We start from the raw sequence: 23,534 nt of genomic DNA on the forward strand, positions 1-23,534 counted from the left end.
TGCTAACGAGGACCATGATGTCCTCATCACTAAAATGGAAGGGGAAATTTTAGGGGCCTTAAGATGAAATATTCTCTAAACCCCTTTCCAATTCTGAAATCCTTTGAATCTGTTTCCATTGTGCAATTTTCTCCATGCGTGTAGTGGTTATTCCTAGGGACACAGTATTTCCCTCCGCTGGGTGGCACACACATGATAGAGGTGTGAGGAACATCTGAATGGCTCACCAGGACAGGGCTGGTCATGCTAAGCTCCTCCCCAAATGAAGCCAGGGTCTAACCACTGCACAGTCACTCTCCTGATGGTCCTGCTTTTGCAGGACCTACTGCCATCTCCTCATCTGAGTCTGTTCTTATTCTCCCTTCTTCTGGTTTGGTTTAACTAATCTCACACACCATAGATTTGACACACTTGAGAGCAGTTTTCAAGAAGCAAGGCTTGTAGAATTCCCAGTGTTGGGCACAAATACAATGAGGGCCTAAGAGGACAGGGCTTTGGGATTAAAAAAAAAAAAAACCAGCTGATATGAGTTCCAGCCCCTCAGTATCCTTGCTCTGTGATTTCATATTTGTTACTTAACTTTCTGAGTCTTTTAGCCAGTTTTCTCATCTATAAAGTAGGAATGATGATAATTAGTTACTTTCTGGGGTTGTTGGGAGGTTCAGTGGGGTTGGGGAAAGCTCTTAGCACAGCTTCTGGCACTTGGTGGGCTCTCTGTAAATGGTAACCATGTCTCCTACTCATTCTTTTTGTGGACAAAAGAATCTGAAGCTGAGACAGTATGTGTGTGTCTGCCTGGGAAGTAACAGAGGTCACTGAATTTAAAATGGGCTCTGTTATGTCAACCCTCAGGCTTCCCAGGTGACTCAGTGAATAAAGAATCTGCCTGCAATGAAAGAGATGAAGGAGATGCAGGTTTGATTGCTGGGTCAGGAAAATCCCCTGGAGGAGGGAATGGCTACTCAGTCCAGTATTCTTCTGGAGAATCCCATAGGCAGAGGGGTCACAACAGAGTAGGACATGACTGAAGCAACTTAGTAAATACTCAACCAACAGCAGCGTCCACTCATGTAGCCAGAACTAACCCCATGTACAAGTTTTACCACATACAAACTTCACACAGAGAGGGAGGAAGAAATGTAAGAGCAAGGCCAGAGGAAGAAGAGATCAAGCACAGATATTCAGGGCTGGAAAGTGCTCAAGACCGCCCAGCTTGTATGTGGTGGAGCTGGGGTTAAGGTAACTGGCTCTTGGCACCAAGTGGAGTGCTATAATGGAAGCATGTTTCCCATTATGTATGTATGTTTCCTTTTTCTAAGTTAATTGCACACCTAATACCCCAGCCTGCCCTTGATTATGGAGAAGGCAATGGCAACCCACTCCAGTACTCTTGCCTGGTGAATCCCATGGACAGAGGAGCCTGGTAAGCTGCAGTCCATGGTGTCGCTAAGGGTTGGACACGACTGAGCAACTTCACTTACATGTTTCACTTTCATGCATTTGAGAAGGAAATGGCAACCCACTCCAGTGTTCTTGCCTGGAGAATCCCAGGGACGGGGGAGCCTGGTGGGCTGCCATCTCTGGGGTCGCACAGAGTCGGACACGACTGAAGTGACTTAGTAGCAGCAGCAGCAGCAGCAGCAGCAGCCCTTGATTAAGGTGTCAGCACAGAGTCTGGGCTCCAGTGTCAATGTATGAATCTCTTCTCGCCACATCCCAGACACGGCTGCCCAGTTCCAAGTCAACCCCCTGCAGAGATACCATGCTCACCACCTGTTGATGCCACCCACCCACCCCGCTTATCTCTAACTGGTCAAGAAGTCTGAACCATGCACAAGCCTAGGCACTGCATCCCCCGTAACCACACAGACACACAGCTTCAGTCCACTGATTCCACACTGGGCCTTTTTAGTGCCTTAAACCAGGGGTTCCTAACCTCTGAGATCTAATGCCTGATGATCTGAGGTGGAGCTGATGTAATAATAATAGAAATACAATGCAAAACAAATATAATGAAGTTGAATCATCCGGAAGCCACCCCTTCCGCCACCCCACCCCCTGGATTCATGGAAAAATTGTCTTCCACGAAACCAATCTCTAGTGCCAATAAAGGCTGGGGACTTCTGCCTTAAAGGAGAAATCCTGAGAGACACAGATGAAGAGATAAAGAAAGAGAGAGGGAAAGGGAGAGAAAGAAGAGAGGGGAAAGGAGGGAGAAGGAAGAGACTGCAGAGAACGTGAGACATGGAGACACAAAGACATAAACACAGAGAGGTGTTGGGGTGTTGTCTGGAGGAATCGGCAAGAACAAATACTCAGAGCCTTAAGATAACAGCCCTCTCACAAAGCAGCACGAAGACCTCTCACCTCATCCACCCTCTCTCCAAGCCTGCAGGGGCATCAGGAAGCCAGTGAGTCATGGTGCCCCTGAGTCACCAATTCCAAGTCCTGGTTCAGCAGGTGGAGGTGCCTTGGTGGAGGCTCCACGCCTCTGGGGAAGGACATACACTGAGACCCGGGGAACCCCTCTGCACTAGGCTTTTCCTGGGGTACAGGAAGAGGGGCTTCTGGAAGTCTCTGGTGTCTCCTGGAAAACGAGATCAGGAACACGCAGGCTGAAAGAGATAAAGCCCAGGCCCCGTGTCTCATCCTTTCCTCCTGCTGTTCTCTTTGGGGCCCCTTTTCTCTGAAAAGCCCCCAGCCGTTCATCTCCAGCTGGGCACATTTGGTTTCAGGCTCATCTTCTTTTTCTGTTTTTCTTGTTTCAGCTTCAAAGAAGCCTCTTCCTCCTACTCCCGAAGACAACAGGGTGAGCAAAAGCATGAGGTCTGGGCGGGGGAGGCGGGGGCCCAGGGCACCTCAAGCTGCTGCTCTGATGTCGTCCTGCTTGGGTTTCCCATCTGCTCAGGTTTCTCAACCATGACCTCGTTGTGATGCAGCTCAACTCAACACTGTGGGTTTCTTGGGCCCAGCTTGTCTCCTGGGTGGGTCCAGATAAAATGACCATTCAGCTGCCAAAATCTTCACTCCACCGCCTTCACTCAACAAACACTTCTCGGTATCATACTGTACATCCAAGTACCTTGACTAGGTTGGGGCCTAATAACAGCTCACAGCCACATAAAATGGTGTATTTACTCCACCCTTTGACAGAAAAGCATTTTGGAAACATACACCTAAGAACACTTCAAATTCTTCAAAGCAGGTCCACACTTTTACTAGTTATTTCAAAACTCACTATCTGTTCTGGCCACTTCAGAGGGTTATAGTTTTATTCTCATGTGAAAGCTTGGGAAAGCAAGTCCCACGAGAGGTTATCCCAAGGCCATTCGGTAACTCAGTAGTCAAGTTGGTAGGCTGGAGGGTTCCTGGTGTGGTGGTCTTTAAATCGAGTGGTCGTTCCCAAAAGTGTGGTCCCTGGACCAGCAGCATCAGCATCACCGGGCAGCTGGTTAGAAATGCAAATTCTCAGAACTCCTTCCCCACCCCACCCCAAACCTCACCACCCCATCAGACCTTTGACACACAAAACTTTAGGGAAAGGCACCAGTAATCTGCACCTTAATGAACCTCACAATGATTCTAAGGCATGCTGGAGTTTAAGAAACACTGGTCTAGTATACTGACTTGCAAGACTTAAGTGATATCAAGTCAATTCTCAGGAAGCTATTCAGTCAAAACGACAAAACAAAACAAACCAAAGAATAGGAGAAAAAGCAATCTTAGCCCTCACTTTATGGTAATACCAATGCCGATATCCACATTTGAGTAGCTGGTCTTTATTCTAGAACATACTGATTCTGCTCCCGCATGCTCTCCTGAAGGACGAGCCTTGCTTTTTTTCCAGCCGATATGGTGACATTTCAAACACTGGCCGCTTCCCCATAAGAGAAGTTCTACATTGCTCAAAACTGGACTGACCCTTAGATTTGTTGTCAGCCCTCTCTCACACAAGAAAGAAGTGTATTTAAATTGCAGCATAAAATGGGCTCTTTTCTATTTTACTTCATTCATCTTCTAAAGACCATTTCACCATCACCCTTGAAAACATGGTTTGGAATCCCACTGCCCTGGCTCGTGGGTGGTTCCAATAGTCCCACCTAAACCCACATCTCTGCACCTTAGGCTGGCTTGCTCCTTCTGGTTTTTCACTATTAGTCAAGGTGAAAGTCAGAAAACAGGGCCTATCCACCGCCCCTTTGACACTACCACTTGGCTTCTCAGACTTCTTGGAGGAGCAGCTTTAGGGCACCAACCACAGGGCTGTTGGAATCACGGTTGCAGTTTCGATCACACATCTAAATCCACAGCAACATTTATCTTGAATTACTTGAAATCACTTCTCCCATCACCTTCATGTTCTGTTCTAGACTAAGTGATGGCATCTTGAGTTGGCATCCATAGAGGCTATACTTTTCATCTGATTTGAGCAACCGGCCTGATGCTTAGTGTGAGAGAGACTATGGACTGGGAACAGTTCTCCAGAGGGTGGAGGGTGGCTATTATTGGTCAGGATAGAAACCATCCATGATCAGAGTAATTGAGAACTCCAGGCCTCTCTAGCCTGTGGGTGCAGATGAGGTTATGTTTCACTCTTGGTCCCCCCACGTACACAAGAACTCAGCCCTTCTTTGAGGCCCATCCCCATCAACCCAGAAGGACTTCCTGAGGGGCCACCCAGACACATGTCTGCCTACGCCCTGGCTTCCTTGTTAAGGCACACTACCCCTTCCACTCCCACCTGGGAGGGCCCAGTCTCAGCTGGGTGGAGCTCTCCCCAGCTGGGGTCAGGAGCTCTCAGAAGTCAGGGCCATTCTGAGACCAGCAGTAGAGTGGCCAGGAGACAGGACTAGTCCCCCATTCCATGACTCACCTCATCTCCTGGGCTCCCAAATAGCCCTTCTGGAGCCCAGAGTCTCTGTTTCTCCAAATGCCATCCCTTCATTTTCTCAGTATAATCTCATGGTTCTCAGTCCTATCAGACCCAGTACTCCCTTTTTTGGACAAATATTTTCTAAAGCCCCCTTTATTATAACAAAAAGAAAGTAAATAGATAATACTTTCTAAAAGAACCAATAAATGTTCTAACTGTAATGTTTAAAAAGGAAAATAAAATAACTTATACAAATCCATACATGTTTCTATATATAAATATTGGGCATGACTATACTGGACAACATAATAAAATGCACCTGTATTTGAATCCTGTTAAATTTGGCAGCTCAAATGCAACTGTTTCAGTAACGTAGTATCAGTGACTCAAAGACAGTACTACCATCTGTGATACACTTTCCAAAAGAGCAAACAACTCTTGGTCAAGTTCGTAACTAAACAAATTGTAATCCACCCTCCACGTAAAGCGTGGCTGCCTCCTAGGAAACCAAGTGCTTCATATAAGGTGGAGGTAGGATCTAGGTCAGAGTGTTATTGTACATTATTACTGTAAGCGGCCTTCTCTGGAATATCTAACAGGACATTCAAAAGTCATGGGATGCTGCATGTGGGATGCTGCAGGGTGTTTTGCACCCTTGACCCTCTCCCATTCAATGCTAGTAGCCACCTCAACCTTTGTGACATTCAAGACACCGCCACAGATGTCCAAAATATTCCCTATGGAAAGGTTTCACATGGTTTGAGAAACCTGCTTTGATCTTTGTCTTCAGTTCAGTTCAGTTCAGTTGCTCAGTCGTGTCCGACTCTGCGATCCCATGAACTTTAATCAACCAGTTGGATCTATAATGAGATGAATACCTTACTATATTTTTCCTTTATCCCCCTGCCCTTGAACACAATTCCTTCCTTCATTAGCTCTTAGATCATCTCACAAGCTCCACAAATAATCTAGGCTTCAAATCCAAACTGTATCAGTATGACAACATTTTATTTTTTAATCTCCGATATTTTTATGCCACCAAATACTTCACTGCACTCAGAGAACTTCTGATTTCCCATCACTGACACTCACTCTAGCCAGTGATCTCAGTCCCTTCCCACATTTGCTGTCTCACAAAGCCTGCTAACCTGTAGCAGGTGTGCCCACCCTGAACACTGGTGACTCCTTTACGTGAGGACCACTTCCGTCTTTAATATCTCATCCTAAGAAAGATACTGAAAAACAGTGATACAAGCAAGAGAGCCCACCGGAGGAACAAGAGATCCCATGGAATATAGTAGAGAAAGCAAAAGAATAATTCAATTGCTAAACTTGCCCCATCTGGGTCTCAGTTTCCCTATTCTAAACAAAAGAGTGGACTAAATGATCTCTCAGAGGCATTCCAGCTCCAACAGTCCATAATTCTATGGATCTGGACAAACCCAAAAATAAAAGTAGGAAAGCATGAACTAAATGATACAGTGTTGACTTCATCACCTTTGCAAGGATGTGATGCTTCTAGCAGACAGTCTGTGAATTATGACATGGCTTAAGTAGAGAAACAAGCAGATTCCTGTGACGAGCATGGCTGCCTGGAGTTCACTGGGAGTCAGAGTTTACCACTTGAAATGGGAGAGGCGATGAATTCTGGGTATTGTGCGTCTTTGTGTCCTATTCCATATCACGAGCCTGATAATGAGCAAGCCAACTAGAGGAAGGTGAATGGCCTCAGCGAGCGTACCCCCAGTGGATCTGGTGTCTGACTGGCATAGGTCCAAGAGCAAGCTACAGCTCAGGGACTTGCTGACTTTTCCACCGGCTACGTCCTTCCTCACATCTCTGCTTGATTTTGTCTCCCTCCTCCAGCGGTCATTTCGGGAACTTGAAGAAACCGTGGTCATTGCCCTGTATGACTACCAAACGAATGATTCCCAGGAGCTCACCCTACAGCGCAACGAGGAGTACTACCTGCTCGACAGCTCCGAGATTCACTGGTGGAGGGTTCAGGACAGGAACGGGTAAGGCGCCCGGTGGCTGCTGTCCCATCTTTCGAGGGGGGGTGGGAACAAAGACTGCCCTGCCTCTCTCAGAGCGACCATGGCATTGAGTTAGGAGAGGAGAGCAGAGGCAGGAGGAGGAAGGAAGACGTTGCTGAAAAGGGTCTTCCCGTTCTCAGAAGAGCCTGGGAGGCAGTCACTCGCCATACTTACTCCCTGGACCTGATCATGCCCTCCCAACCTCCAAACTCATCTAAAAATCTTCTGGGTTTTTCCACTGATATCCACAGTTTGGGAGAACGGCAACTTGTTCCACAAAGCACCATTGTTTTTGAGTGCTTAAATGAGGCTGAAGGTGTTTATCCCATTGTGAGGGTCTTATTGTTGGTGGAAGCAAAAGGCATGTACAGATGGTGCAGATTGGTGGTTACATTAAGAAGCATCAGGGAAAAAGTACTAAAGATTTAGTTAAGCCAAGAGCAGTGAACTAGCCATCCACATGATTCATGGAGAAAATAAAGTTGTACAAATACAATTTACCCTCAATGAGACTTTTGAATAAAAAAAAAAAATCTTATGACCCCTTATCTGAACTGAACTACAAGAAAATTACTGTTACTGACCTTTAGAATGCTCTGGGATGTATGTGAGTTTCATACCAGTGGTTAGTTTAAAGTTATCAGATTTATACTGCTTTATAAGTCTGTACATTTTCCTTTAAAGATCAGAGATATTTACCTATGTCCCAGAATATTCTCCAGAATCACCTCCAGAAGATGATTTCAATAACTGCATAAATCCAACATAAAAATGTATCAGAATTTAGCAAATTTCCTTCTTGGGTGCTTAGGCTGTTTCTAATATTTTGAAAATATTAACAATGCTACAATTAACATCTTTAAATATTAAGGTTTAAAAGTTTTCAAAGTATGAGATTATTATTAATTTTCACATAGTTATTAAAAGAAAATGAAAACACTCCATTAGTGCAATATCTGGATAGACAATGTCGATGTTTTATATTACAAAAACTAACAACAGAGAGAAATATACATAAAAATAAGCCACTCTCTATTTGTCTAAACATCAGTTCTAAAAGTATTCATTGTTAAGTTACTTGTGCATCCTAGGCAAAAGAGTTAGACATATAGAAATGCACCCTATTTTTCATTTGCATTAAGGTGATTCATTCTGATCTTCACCTTGCTTTTAACTTTTAATGATATATCTTAAAGATATTTTCATATCAGTGCATACAAATCTACCTTATTTTTTAAGTAAACATATAGTTTTAGAATGTATGCTTGCATTATAAATATTTAAACAATATTTTATAGTGGGACATTTAGTTTCCAGGTTCCTTTCTTTGTTGTTTCAAACAAGGCTGCAATGAACATCTTGAATTGCCCATGCTCATATAACTTAGAAATCTTTTGAAATACATATACTTTTGAAAAAATATTTTTTTCTTTGGGAAAAAATACATAACTCATATTTCTAACTATGGAACTGGTGAGTCAGATTATGTGACATCTTAATTTTAAAAGATAAATACCTCACAAAGCTTGCCAAATTTTACATTTCCCCACCAACAGGGTATTGGAGTGCCAACACTGAAGTGAAAGTGTTAGTTGCTCAATCGTGTCCAACTCTTTGTGACGCCATAGACTGCAGCCCACTAGGCCCCTCTGTCCATAGAATTCTCCAAGCAAGAATACGGGAGAGGGTAGCCATTGCCTTCTCCAGGGGATCTTCTGGACCCAGGAATCAAACCTGGGTCTCCCACATTGCAGGCAGATTCTTTTCTATCTAAACCACCAGCAAAGCCCAACATTGGGTATCATTAAACTTTAAAAAGGGGGGCCAAAAAAATAAAATAAAATAAAAAGGGGGGCCAATCTGATGAGTAGAAAAAGAAGTACACAAACATTTTTAGGGTAAAGAGTTTACTTTTTACATATATCATTACTTACATTTTCAAGGCACCTTCTCTTTAAGTAGCCTTATCAATTCCATTGCAAGGGAAGTAAAGGAGGGTTATATCAAAAACTGTGGTCTCCGAGGTAGTATCACTTGCTTGCTGAGAACAGACCCAAAAGCCCCCTCACCTGGAACCTTCCTCTTTAGTTAACTCGGGGAAACAAACAAGACCAGTCTCATCATCTTCTCTTTGCCTATTACGGGGAGCCTCATTTCAGAAATAGGTTCAAGACTGCCTGGCTCCACAAACGCCAGAGGAACTTACTAAGAAATTCATCCCTTCAACCAACTGACATTTCTTTAGTACAACTTATGTGCCAGGAAATTTCTTCTCCTAGGTTTCACTTCCCCAAATGACAGTTTACCTTTTATTCAATGGCCCGTGGAAGGGCTCAGCTCTGTACTTCAAAGGGCATCACAGAAGACACCCCAGAGGCCAATCAGGGTGTATGGGAATTTCCCTAGTGTGCTTTGTAATAGTGTGGTACAGCGGAAAGTACACAAGATGCGGACACAGAAGACTCAGACTTGAGTATCAGCTGCTTTTGTTACACAGGGCCTCTGGAAAAGTCACTTACCTTCTGTGAATCCATTTCCTTACCTGTAAAATGCAGATGATAGTATCAGCTTTCCATCTCAGAGTGTTGAGAAAATCATTGAGATAAAGAAAGTGAAAGGACTTTGTAAACTCTGTATCCACACACAAGAGAACTATCATCATTTTGTAGATAATCCAGTTTGGGTTAGGATATTAAAACTGTCATTTTATATGGAAGCAAAAATAGTATTTGACCAATAATAGAATTGTAAACATATGGTGTGGCAAAAACAGACATAATTAAAAGGAAATCCAAAAGAAAGCGATAAAAGACAGCATATCTGAGAACAAGTTGACTCCTCTCTGTTGTAATTGGCTACCTGGAGTGCTGACTTAAGGAGGATTCTGAGGCTGGATGTTCAGTTCTCCAAAGGAAGCATAATACCATGACTGACTAGCCATGGGTATAAGATACAAGATATCCTGTATTTGACATCACCATTCTTCATTTCTTCACTCCTCCAAACAATTCTGTGAAATAGATTACACATTTCCCATTAAACAGAAATCACTAGGTTGAAAAAGATTCAAACACTTAATGGAGTAAAAAGCAGGAAGTTATAAGACATCTTTTCACAGAATGCACAGTCTGGCGGGATTTTATGTGTAAACTAGTTTAGGTCCTTCATTTTACAGGTACAGAATCAGAGGCCTAGAAAGTGGAGACACTGCTTTCACCTTGTAGTATTGAATGTGACAGTGAATGAGACAGTGTTTTGAAAAGCACCTACACAAGGGTAAAGGATGTTCTTACCAGTCTCTTGATCCATATGTCTTTGTTTATACACAATTTATTCCTGTTCAAAAGAAACTCCTCACCCCAAATCCAGCATAGTTTTATTTTGTTTTTCTCATGTTTTATCATTTATGTTTGAAGGAGCACAAATAACAAAAAATATTAGGGAGGCCTTGAATTAAAAGTTTACATGGTTGAATGACAGTATCTTTTGGGACCTGTGGTTGGAAAGTAATTCTTTATATTTTACTTATTTTGGTTTCCTAACTATAAAATGCTAGCACTAAAGTGGAAAAATACTGATTATAATACACACACACACATACACACAGATGTTTCCTATTAGAAAATAAAGACTGAACATTGATATTTTTTCCAATAGAGGAAATTTTCACAATGAAGAGATTAGCAAGCAGAGCTAATAAAGTAAAGTAACTATTTCTTATTTATCATGGCTCAAATTTTAGTAATAAGATCTATATAGCCTTTAACAGATAGCAGGTTGTTATTTTTAGTAATTTTTTATTTGAATATTTTAAAATGTCTTATCCTGAATGCTAAACAAGACTTCTTCATCTTTAAATGACATCTAGTTGATTAAATCTATGAAATGGAGATGTAAAAATTAGTTTTATATTAATATAAACACTAATTTCCCTTTAAACAGGCATGAAGGATATGTTCCAAGCAGTTATCTGGTGGAAAAGTCTCCAAATAACCTGGAAACCTATGAGTAAGATTTTTTTTTTTTTCAAAAATTGGTGCTAATTGGTCTTCTTAGATTAGGAGTGAATCATTGGTTAATTATTAAAATACCAGACATTTTCTCTTCTTGACTTGCTTCCATACTCAGAACCCTAAATAAGCAGCTGGGGGTCACTTTAAATAGGAGAAGGGGAAGGAAATGTGTTCTCATCTCCCCTTTTACCAAACTAATGGTTTCAGATGTCTGCACACATTGTAGTCAAAGGAAAAGTTTCTCCTGGAAATTCCAGGAATATTGATCTTACACTATGAACATTGGATCTAATAGAGACTGATTTAAAATATGGTTTAATTAAATAATTCCAATACCAGCAGACAAACAGATAGGTATCAAATATCTGCTTAGTTTGTGTTGTTTGTTTCAGACTTATTTAAAAGGAGAGTTCACAAACAGTTTTAGTGAAATTATTCAATGTTTAATAAAATCCAAATGTAGAGAACAACATACTTACCATGTGCATATATTTACCAGCTCAGTTGCTAGAAGGCCCAGAAGCAATAATACTAGAGTCTCAATGTGCACACTCAGGTTCTGGTTTTTAAATAACACTTCCCACTAAAAACAACTAGGACTTCCTGGAGAAATGGCTTGGAGACTCGGAGTTAGGGCAAGGAAAGAAAAAAAACGAAATTGGAACATTTTGATGCACCAAAAAATTAAAGAAGTACCCCCTAATTTTTTGTTGTTAAGTAAGGTGAACACATTGAGTGAGCACAGAAGTCTGATTTAAAATGCCTCTTCTGACAAAATCCGGATAATCTGACAAAATAAATAATGACAGTAATGAACTACTGTCGCTGAATAAAAGAAGAATCCATCATAAATAAATACTTTGATAACTAAATAAATAAAGGGACAAGAAGACAAAAACTCCTTCTCACCGTAAAATGCCAAATAATGAATGCAGAAGGAATTTTAAAGTGAAAAACCATCTTTTTATAGCTTGAAGTACCAACTGATTCAGGCAAGAATCATCAATGAAAGTTACAAGTAGGTGGTAAAAGTTTGATATTTACGTAGTTTCAAAGTATCTTCCTATAAATCACTTACTAAAAAGAGGAAATAGCTGGCAGACCCCATCTTAACTAAACAATCCAAGTTCACATCAATAAGGGGGCAGGCAGACATCATGCATCTCCTGACGTGATACACTGAGGACACGGCATCACTTCGGTGATATTCCCACCCAAACATGCGTAAACCTGAATTAGCCATGAAGATGTAACAGACAAATCCAAACTGAGGCATAGTCTACAAAATAACTGCCCTGGGCTCTTCAAAAATGTTAATATTATCAAAGACATGAAAGACTAAGAAATCGGTTCACATTAAAGGAAATGGAAGAAATGTAGTAACTAAATGCACCAATAATCCTGGGTCAATCTTGAACCATAAAAAGCAAACCAAAAAAATAGTAATCCAAAGCATATTATTGGGATAACCGATGAAATCTGAATAAAGTCTAAAATCAGATGACAGCATTGTGTCAGTGTTAAATTTCATGATTTTGGTAATTGTACTATGGTTATATAAGTGTATATTTTATTTCTTAGAAATGCATACTGAAGTATCTATTAAAATAATGTTCCAGTTTGGACACACTGCAGTTTGAAGAACTCAATTTTAGAAGATACAGGGGTGAGAGTAGTTAAAGAATATTAACTATTTTGGTCCATTTCATTTCTCCTTCAAACTTATACGTATTTCATTTTTATATTGAGACATAGATAAGGAAAGAAGGAGCCATGTGAGAACATGCACATGACAAATAATGCCGTGATTATGTTCCTTAGGAGTTAACAGATTGTAAGAACTGTATCTGGCAGGTGTAACTCCTGAAAGATGTGAGGCTGGGGGCTACAGCATAGCAAACTAGGCTTTTCGGGGGGGAGACAGGGAGCCTTTAATGCTTTTTCCTTAAGTCCTTGGTACATGATAGTTACAGGCTCTACATGGTGATAAGAGCATGGGTTCTGGAGCCCCACTGCCTGGGTTCACATGCTGGCTACTCCAAACCAGTTCACTGACCTTAGGCAAGTCTCATAACCTGCTGATAACACTTCCTGACACTGATAGATGAGCTCTACATTAGCTAATTATCTTTGCAGTCCTGAAGTTCTCATCAGGATACGGCTGGAGCTATCCCCAAGCAAACTTTGATGGAGTTCACTCCGACTCAACTGGACATGAGTTTGAGCAAGCTCTGAGAGTTGGTGATGGACAGGGAGGCCTGACGTGCTGCTGTCCATGGGGTCGCAAAGAGTCAGACATGACTGAGCAGCTGAACTGAACTGAACTGAACTGAACTAGTCAGAGATGTGATTTCAGCCTAGTTAACAGCCAATGCAAAAGAGAGTAATCAGGGCATACCCAGGAGGCCAACGTTCATACTGAGGCTGTTTTAACGGAAACTTTATAAAAAGTCAGTTAGTGTCTTTTATAAACCTGTATAATACTAGCTTAGACTCATCAGTCATGAAACTTCCAAAGATGATACCATATTGCATTTATCTGTTACATGTTATCTGTTGTTGGTTGCTTGAGTACAATGTTTCACACTTTATGTTGATGAACCCAAACTACAAAAATAACATTGAATCCATAATATACTTAGATTTGCTTTTCCCCACTGTCCAAATCATTCCATCACAGTGCATTTGTTCATAAAACTGGCTGACATGAATTATTTCATGGTAAGATCTATTCTTTGGTAGCAATAAATCTAAAAGTTATCTTTCTTTTCTTTTTTTCCCCATTTATATATTTAATCTATTATTCAAATTGCTCATAGAAAATTTGATTTTAAAACTTCTTCGGAGAAGAGATGAGCCACTTATCCTGAGAAAATTAGCCTGAAATCTTAAGAAATTAAAACAGTTGTATGATAAAATCAGAAACACAAAATTAAACAATATTGTGTTATAACATGAACCCCATGACACATTTTCCTTTTAAACTAAATTTGAAGTTCAATATCAGGTCAGTTCATTTTGTAAAAGTAGAAAATATGTTAATATTTACCTTATTTTTAGCAGAGTACATCCATTAAAATTTTTTGGTTTATTCAACAAATAAATCTAGCACTCATTTCACAAGGAATGTAGCAATACCTAAGGTTTTTCTACATTTGCATGTTTTACAAATATAAACTAGCCTTGTGGGACACTGTCAATGTTATTTGTTCAGGAGCTTTTCTGCAGCTAGGAAAAATATAATTATTTTGCAGAAGATCTTGAAAACCAGTCTTACAGAAGAAAATGCTGCAATCATTTTAAAAGGATATTTGCTACACTTTCAAATTTATATTCAACTTTTATAGCTGTCCTAGCATCATTCTACTTATAACCATCCACTGAATTACAAAACAGAGCAGAAGATAAATATTTTCAAAAATTTTAATAAGGAGAATTTCCAACAGGCACAAAAGTGGAGAGAAAAATATAATGAAACTTCATGTACTCAAAGCCCCCCAGCTTCAACAATTATCAACATTTTACCACTTCTGATTCATTTGTTCCCTTCCAGTTAAACATTGTATTACCTGGAAATGGTTTGTGCTTTTGCCTTTGAGTTTGAAAGTATTGGTAGAAACAAAAAGAACAAAAAATTCTCTAGTATTAATTATCTTTCATAAGTAAAGAATAAAATTTTTAAATCTCATTTTTCTATGACTTTTTCCTGCTTTCAGGTGGTACAATAAGAATATCAGCCGAGACAAAGCTGAAAAACTTCTTTTGGATACAGTAAGTCTCTTTAACCTATCTTTTGGCTTCAAATAAAATGAATCGTGCTACTTTTTTTCAGCCAGGCTATGGTTTGTGCTAACGCAGTGAGTTGATGTGTTGGATTAAGGTGATGTTCATGTCTGGTACAAGTATAAAAGTATTTTGGAGTTTACAGGCTTAGAATACATCAGTCTAAGAAACCTGGAGAGGATCAAAGGTCTTGGTATTAACATGTGAACATGGCCACCGCTTCAGGAGGCGGTCTTTCCCGCCATGATGGCTGGCCCTGGAGAGCTTGGGGCTGGTCTTCCCTGCCTGCCTCTCTGGTTAGGTCAGGGATGGCTGTGATTCAGATTCCCCTTGGCTGAGCTGTGTGTGGAACTAGAGGAAATACAGCACTTGTTTTTAACTCATTTTTCAAACAACTGTTCTTCTCCAGAGCCATACAGTGTGAGGACCAGGACTGATCTTACCCAGGGGTGTCAGGATTGAGGTAGAGAGGGAAGTGAAGAAAGAAGGCATGGTGTGGTGGGGAAAGTCCTGGCCCCCACTCTGGCTCCAACTCAGTGTGTGACTTTGGGGACATCTCTTCTTCCTTCTGGACCTGTTTTCAATGACTTCAAGGGAGGCATTGGACTAAATCAGAGATGACAACTACCTAGGATCATACTGCCACTCTCTAGTCTTGGTCCTGTGGCCGACCCCGTTGATCAGAGCTCATGGCTTTGGGATCCTTCTCAAAACAGCACTCAAGGAAGCTGCCATCAGTTGACTGGCATGCAAGGGAACCCCTCTCTTCCTGGATCAGAAGATCATTTGTTACTCTAAAGCTGTGCCTCTCAAAGTATCTGTGGTAATGGATTACTTTCTGTGGTTGGTTTTTAATTTCCATTTGTCACAGACTTATGTAAATTCAATAAAAAATGAATTCATAGGGGAAAAAAAGCAAAAATAAGAAGCAAAGACATAAAAAATAATGCAAGTCCAATTTTTTATTAGTATTAGGTCGCTATAAAAAGATTCTATATGCTTCCTCTCAATTTCTTTTTTTGTCTGGTGGTGGAGCAGTAACAGTTTGCCAACTGGCACCCATCCACAGACCACACTTAGAGTAGCCCTGAAAATTGCACGCTGGGGCTCTTGCAGAGAAACCAAATGCAGGGAGGTACTGAGAGAAAGCTTTCTACAGAGAAATCAATGTTATCAGCTTATTTGCTTAGAGCAGTGGTTCACAAGCCTGTCTGCACATTAAAATCACCTGGGAAACATTTTAGAAATACCAATGACAAGGTCCTACCTCAGACTCATTAAATCATAATCTCTAGTGGATAGGGTACAGGCGTTAGTAGTCCAGAGAAAAATATCTCGGAGTGAGCCTAAATTCAGATGATGTTAATAATCCAGGCTCAACACAGCCTCACCAGTGAGACCAGTAAACAGTAGGCATGGGCTGATGGAGGCATTAGTCTCCCTATGCTGAAATGTCAACCGTGTTCCTGCCATTTCACCAGATATTATTTTCCAGTTATAGTTTGAAGGTATTTCATATCTTTAAGATTCTTAAACTGCAAACCTGTCTTGGATGGAATGAAGCTGGAGTGACCAATGTATCCTGGTTTGCCTGGAACAGTTTGTTTTAAAACTGAGTCTGATAGTCCCAGAACCACCCCCACCACCAACCTCAGTCCCGGACAAACCAGGACAGTTGATCACCCCAACAGGCAACCATTACCAGTTTGGACAGTGACTAGGGGTGAGCTTAGGGAAGGGGACCTGGGAAGATTTCAGGTAGAGAATGAAAGGCCGTGATGAGAAGGTGGAAGGATGATGAATACTGTCAAAAAATAATCTAAAGGTATAGAGTTGATTATTAATGTACTATTTACTTTTGCACAAGGGAAACTTGAAATGATAATAAATTCATTCTATCAAAGGCAAAAATAAAATTTCTGTATGAGGAAATTGGGAAGGGAGGAGAGCCCACAGTTGTATTTGAAGCAGCGAACTTCTTCTCCCTTGATTCAGTTGCCAGGAGGCAGGCAAAGAGGACAAGTTCAGTTGTTTGTGTGTTTACCAGTGACAGGTGTATAGCAGGCAGTCTGTATGATGCTGGCCGTCTCAATTAGCATCTGTCATGATTATGACATGTCTGTGCCACTTCCTTTATTAGGATTTCTCAGTATAAACTCACATACCTTACCATTTTGCTGAGCACAGAACTAAGCACATAAAGATACTTGAGACAGGATCTTTGACCTCAATAGGGACTCTCATAGACACTATCGGGAAACAAGAAAAACTCTGAAGAAAGAGAGAAGAATCTAAGATAAACTGAGCATATACAGGAGGCTTTCAGTACTCTCAGAATTTTGAGAAGATTCTAGAAAGAATTAGAAAGATTTCATGGAATAAGAGGAATTAAGGTGAGTCATTACTAGACTCTGGTTTCCCCTTGGTTCCACCCCAACTCAGCACTTAATTATTCCTTATGGTTCCCAATAGAGTATACATTAGAATCACTAGGGAATTTTTAAAAATAAAGATTCCCAGGCCCCAGCCCAGACCTACAGAATCAGACTCTCCAGGGTTAGCTTCTGGAAACCTGTATTTTTTCAAGTCACCTTGTGATATATATGCGGCCTACTCAGCACCTATGTTGTTGGATAATATAATAAATTGTTAAAATAACCAATAAGATCCTATAATAAGAGTTACACTGAATTTAAACAAGTACAGTTTCGTTATTTTTAATCACACACTGGTTAATGAAGTATGCCCATAGGGCATCTAAAAAAGCTCACAGTAATGATTAGCAAAAGATGATTTCTATTTTACAGTAGTTCTTTGGAGGCACTTAAATACATTCTGCTTGCTAGAGCAGTTGAAACATTCTTCCTTATTAATATTCTAAACTACTTCACCAAATCCTCTTTGCTTCCTTAGGTCATATACAGGCAAACTTCAGTGGGTCCTTGTATTGTATGATGTTTAAAATATCAACAGAACTTTTTCAGGGGTATATTTAGTGCCTCCTTTTCTAACAATTATAGAACCCTTAAAAGATGGATTGGTTTTTCATTTACCAAAAATTGATTTATTTCACTTTTATTAACTAAATCTCTCAAGGTACTGTCCCAAACATATTTCACCACTAGAATATAAACACTTTATCTTGTTCTTGCTTTACACAGGACCCCAGAACTGTACCTATGACATAGTAGTTGCTTATTGAATATTTGTTGAGTGAATGAATACAGCAAATGCTTAAGAAGTGTTTTTGAAATTAACAACTATATTTTGGGAGAAGCTGGCCAGTCATGAGCATTGTTTGGAGCTTTTAAAAAATACAAATTCTAGGATGTCAGCCCTCACCAGTCAGAACCTTGGAAATTGGTACTCAGGTGATTCTGGGACTTAGCCAAATTTCAGAACTACAGAAAACAACTCTCAGTGTGTATTATCAGTTCTGCAGATAGCACCTCCTCTAAGAACGTCCTCATGCTTTCCCTCTCACAAACTGTGGAATGTGGTTTTTCCCCACCTTTGAACTCTTATGTTGCAATGTCATGACATCTCCAGTAGCTCTCTTTTCACTCAGCCATGGACCTCAGCAGTCTGTCTTCTGTGTAACCCATTTAGGTAGAGGGTGAATTCCTTGCCAGCAGGTACTTGATATCTTACAGTATGGCACATATTGAGTGACCTGAATTTGGGGCAGGAGCGTTTTCTAAGACATTGTTAATGATATTTCCATGATTCTAAGGTGTCATTAGTTAAAAATGCAATATTGAGTCCACAGAAGAATTGTTTTAAGGGAAGAAATGAACCACCTCCGAAACGAAGAGTAGTTATATGTCAGAGACACTCAAATTATAATGCAGCATAACAAAGATATGTTATCAGTCTACATTTTTCATAATAACCTACCCTGTGTGTCAAGACTATCTTCTGTAAGGTCCCCTTCAAATCATATGGACAGAAAGAAAGAAGGACAGTCACAGTCAACATATCTCAGAAGAAAGCAGACAATGGTATTAATACTTCTAATGCATGGCATACCATGGCATGTGATAATGGCTGATGATAGCCATAGTAGTCCTTGTTCTGGTATTATACTCCAGGAACTGTTCTATGCACTTTAATTCTCCCAACCATCTTGCAAAAGTCATTTTACACCAGAAAACTGAAGCCCATACATTGAATCTGGAAGCATCTGTAATTCACAGAATTATAAATTGTTAGAGCTAGAATTCCTTATAAAGAATATCTGATCCATCCCCTTTGTGCTACAGGGGAGTAAACTGGGCCAAATTTAGACAGTAAATTAGTGTCTGTCTGGACTAAGGCAGGGATGCTTCTTCATACACACACACACACACACATATACACACATACACACACATAGTTAATAAGGGAATATATAAGTTAAGGTCTATTTTCCCATCTGCACATTTCCCATCCTTGACATGTTTTTTTTTTTCCTATTGTTGCATCTTTATTTTTCTAGATAAAATAGTAAAAGATGACCTGAGACCTTGACTATATCCCATAGGAACAAGCCCACTCCCCAACCCACTCTGGCTACACTGCACAGATCAGTGCCCCATGCATAGCAGTGATAGGAGCAAAGACCCTTTAGACTTCCCTGTTCTTGGTGGTTGTAACTTCCTCTGAGCCCCTTACAGGAAGTAGGTGATAATGTACATGCCGGATGCCTCATTTTCCCCACACCCGGGACTGCCTCAGCCCCAAACCAGAGTTTCCTGTTACCAGAGCTGAATGCCACCTAGAGAGCAACTACGATGGAGGAAGAGCTCTGCCAGCCTCCTGTCCTCGGCAGAGCTGACTGCAAACCTTGCTTCTCTTTTGTCTGATGTCTATGGATCAGTTTACTCTTAACAGTTAAACCCCTCTCTCATCACAAATTTATACAAAATAATAACGGTTTCTTTTAAAGAATAACAATAACAAAAAAAAATCTTAATTAAATAGAAGAGATATTCCCACTCCTTTCTTCACAGATAGCTGATAAACTTCAGGCCTTTTTGGTCTTTGTTTCTTCCCTTTAAAATACATTACAAATGCAGATGATGTCTGCTTTGGCTAAAGCTTGATTTCTTCCTGCCCTGAATTTAATCCATCACATTTCAATGAGGCAAGAGCAAAAGCTTCAGTATTTAGCGAAAGGGGAAAACTTTTGAAGACAAGTGATGCTATGTAATATATGGATGAATATCATAAACATGACATTGAGTTGGAGAAGGAAATGGCAACCCACTTCAGTATTCTTGCCTGGAGAATCCTGCGGACAGAGAAGCCTGGTGGGCTGCTGTCCATGGGGTCGCAGAGAGTCGGACACGACTGAAATGACTTAGCATCTATGCATGCATTGGAGAAGGAAATGGCAACCCACTCCAGTGTTCTTGCCTGGAGGGATTGGGGAGCCTGGTGGGCTGCCGTCTATGGGGTCGCACAGAGTTGAACACGACTGAAGCGACGCAGCAGCAGCAGCAGCAGCAGAAGAAGCCAGACGCAGATTCGCTATTCACAATATCAAAGGTTAAAACAGCCCAAATGCTCAGCAACTGATGCACAGATAAACAAAATGTGGTGTTATCCATACAAAAGAATATTATGTAACCATAAAAAAGAATGAGATATTGGTATATGTTAAAAGTTGATGAACCTTATAAACAATATGCTAAGAGTAAGGATCCAGTCAAAAGAAACCACATGGTATACAATTTCATTTATATGGAATTTCTAAACTAGGCAAATCTATAAATAAGGCAAATTAATGTGCTGGGGTGCAAATGATACTGAGGTGTCTTTCGGGAGAGATTAAAATATTCTAAAGTTAGATCATGGTGATGGTGGCATAACTCTTTGATTTTGATAAAAATCATTGAATTGTACACTTAAACAAGGATCATTTCATTGTATCTAAATTAGGCTTCAAAAGCTATTTTAAAATCTAATGAATTAATCTAGGATTTTTTCTTTTTTGGTGTCATATAGCTCAGCTTTACTTCAGAAATTGAATTCACTACTGATCCCAACGTGGGGGAAGTCAAGTTTTTTAAAAGAATGATTTGCAAGCAAGTTAGAAGGGTCTTTCTTATTGCACTGGATAAACAGTTTACATTCATATCTGAGAAAAAGAAACTAAGAATCTGGATAGTTCTCCTCTGGCCTAACCATGTCCAAGGTCATGCACAGCACATTGTGGACAATGTGGAAGGCTACAAGGGGCGTATAAGGTTACTCTATAGGTCCAGAAAGATTTACAATTCATTTTCTTACATTTTAAAAGAATTCATGAAGTACAGAATCATTAAAGTAAATTCTGTGTGTACAAAGACATAATACTAGTACTGTCCTCAAATACTATGACATCTCATAAAAAGAAATGTAGTAGCTTTCTATATTTTCATCAATTCTTCCCCTGCTTTTAGGTAACATAGGGCAGCCCTACCTCACAACCTTGAGAAAGGAAGGTCAAGGGTAAAACTGAGACCTGAAGAGTCAGGCGTCAGCTTCAAATTTCTTTCTTTTTCTAGTTTTAGTGAGATAATAATTGACAGATGACATAAGTTGAAGGTATACAACTTAATGATTTGATTTATGTATATATTGCAAAATTATTAGTATAATAAGTGTAGTTAACATTAATCTCCACACATAGCTACATTTTTTTTCTTGTGATGAGAACGTTTAAGGTCTTAAACAACTTTCTAATGTACAATGCAGTATTGTTAACTACAGTCACCATATTGTACATGATGTCCCCCAAATTTCTATTATAACTAGAAGTTTGTACCTTTTGACCATTTTCATCCAACTCCCCTACCTTCCACCACCCTCAAATTTCAAAGTAGACTCTTGAAACTCCCAGCAGAGAGAAGAAGAGTTTGGGGAAACTCAGAGAGATTATGGGGTAAAACTCTAGGCTTGGGGAACGCACAATGATGTAAGGGCCAACTGTCCCCTCCACACGCCCCTCTGCAGGTTCAGGGCAAGTCAAAGGAAGTAGGTTACATTTCTGTGTGAGGATGAGCTTTCCAACGATGAGTGCTCTTTCAAAAGACAGAGACTACTCATCAGGATGGTTAAAGTAAGAAATGCATATTTGGTTGAGTCAGTAGAGACCAAATCTGAATGTCCATAAACCTTTTAAAAGTTCAAGCCCCAGGGTCCCAGTCCTGGAGATTCTAGGTGTGTAGGTATCAAGGGGAGCATGGTCAACTGCTTGTGGTCATTGTTTTTCTTTGTCTTATTTTGTGCTTTAGATTCTTCACTTGATTTTGTGATCATCAATAAAGTTTGGGGCACAGGGGGATAGGCCAGATCAGTGATTTTCAACCAAGGGTGACTTTGTCCTCAAGGAAACATGTGACAATGTCTGGCATCCAGTTGATAGAGGCCAGGGATGCTACTACACATCTATAATGCACAGGACAATCCCCTCAACAAAGAAATACTAGGCCCCAAATGTCCATAGTACTGAGGCTGGGATAATTTGGGGGTAGAAAACCTTTCTGGGATCTTTTCTAACCCTGAGATTATAGGATTCAAACAATTAGTATAACAACCTATGTGTATTATTTTTATGTGTAGATGACTCACCTTTGGGATTAGGGCCTAATATTGTTCAAATTGTACATACTTTGCTCCATGTATATCAAGCGTATGCCTGCCTCACAAGGCTTTTGTCTCTCTCTGGCCTTCACTTACGGCCCTCACTATGTCTAAGTTAAGTGAACCACCCCCAGAAATAAGTTTTGCAAATGTCACAGCACAGATTGACAGCTGGATAGGAACAGAGCGTCAGACACAAAGTACTCAAAATCAGAGTTAAGATTTTTAAAGGTCCTACCAGAATGGAATAAACTGGTGTCTCCATTTGTTTGTACTTATTTCATCAGCACTGGCAAAACTGTCAGTGGGGTAGAAGGCATATTTTGGAGAATTCCCCCTTCTCTGCACTTCCCTCTTGCAACCACCAGTTTCATGTTCTTTCTCCTTTTGCCCTGCAGCAAAATCAGCACTTGAAAAAGGGTCTACAATATATATTTCCACTAAGGAACTGATGGATCTTCCTAGGACAGAAATTTTGTGCCCTTGTGGGGAATGGACAGGTGGCTTCTAACATTTGTTGAATGGAGGCACCATGGCCTAGTAGAATGAGCAAGGGTTTTGCTCACCCACCACATTCAAGGCTCAAACTCCAGGTCTGCCCCCTACATTTGTAGGTCATGAGAAAATCACTTCAGCTCTGCAGCACTCAGCATCTTCATCAGGAAATTGAGGATAACAACATCTAATTTGCAATGTTGTGGTCAGGGTTAGATAATATCTGTAATGAGCCCCAGGAAGGCAGAATTTGTGTCTGTTTGCCTCTGTTTACTGTTTCTGTCATCACTAGAATAGTCTTGGACCCACAGTAGGAGCTCAAAAAATATCTCATGAATGAATATGTGAAATGGTAGCCATTACTGCTGAGAGGCTGCTTTGTGCCAAGCTGGCCTATGGTATTTCCTCCTTTCAAGGGCAAGAAAGTGGAGCTAGATACATGAGCCTGATTTCCTGAGATCACTGATTTTTCATCCTTGTTAACCATTCCAGGGCAAAGAAGGAGCCTTTATGGTGCGAGATTCTAGGACTCCAGGGACGTACACCGTGTCTGTTTTCACCAAGGCCAACGTAAGGTATGGTGCTAACTCAGCAAAGTGGGGAGAGATGGTACTGAGGTGATCACCAAGCCACACACAGCAATGTCAGACAGTGGATGAGGTAGAGGGGTCCTTAGAAATAGTGCATTGTCCCTGATCCCTCTGAGAAAACCAAGGCCAGGGAGAT

At 40.5% G+C, this 23,534-nt stretch overlaps 1 protein-coding gene across 1 annotated transcript in view; it reads left to right on the plus strand.

Annotated features, from left to right (window-relative positions):
- The window catches only part of ITK (IL2 inducible T cell kinase), a 61,210-nt gene that overhangs the window by 26,959 nt on the left and 10,717 nt on the right, over positions 1-23,534 (plus strand). The window contains exons 5-9 of the mRNA XM_052643250.1: positions 2,769-2,809; positions 6,740-6,891; positions 10,852-10,917; positions 14,639-14,693; positions 23,301-23,383. Coding sequence (XP_052499210.1) covers positions 2,769-2,809; positions 6,740-6,891; positions 10,852-10,917; positions 14,639-14,693; positions 23,301-23,383 — 397 coding nt within the window. The remainder of the gene's footprint in view (positions 1-2,768; positions 2,810-6,739; positions 6,892-10,851; positions 10,918-14,638; positions 14,694-23,300; positions 23,384-23,534) is intronic.

Source organism: Budorcas taxicolor, chromosome 7 (genome assembly GCF_023091745.1).
Source record: "Budorcas taxicolor isolate Tak-1 chromosome 7, Takin1.1, whole genome shotgun sequence".
Lineage (NCBI taxonomy): Eukaryota > Metazoa > Chordata > Mammalia > Artiodactyla > Bovidae > Budorcas > Budorcas taxicolor.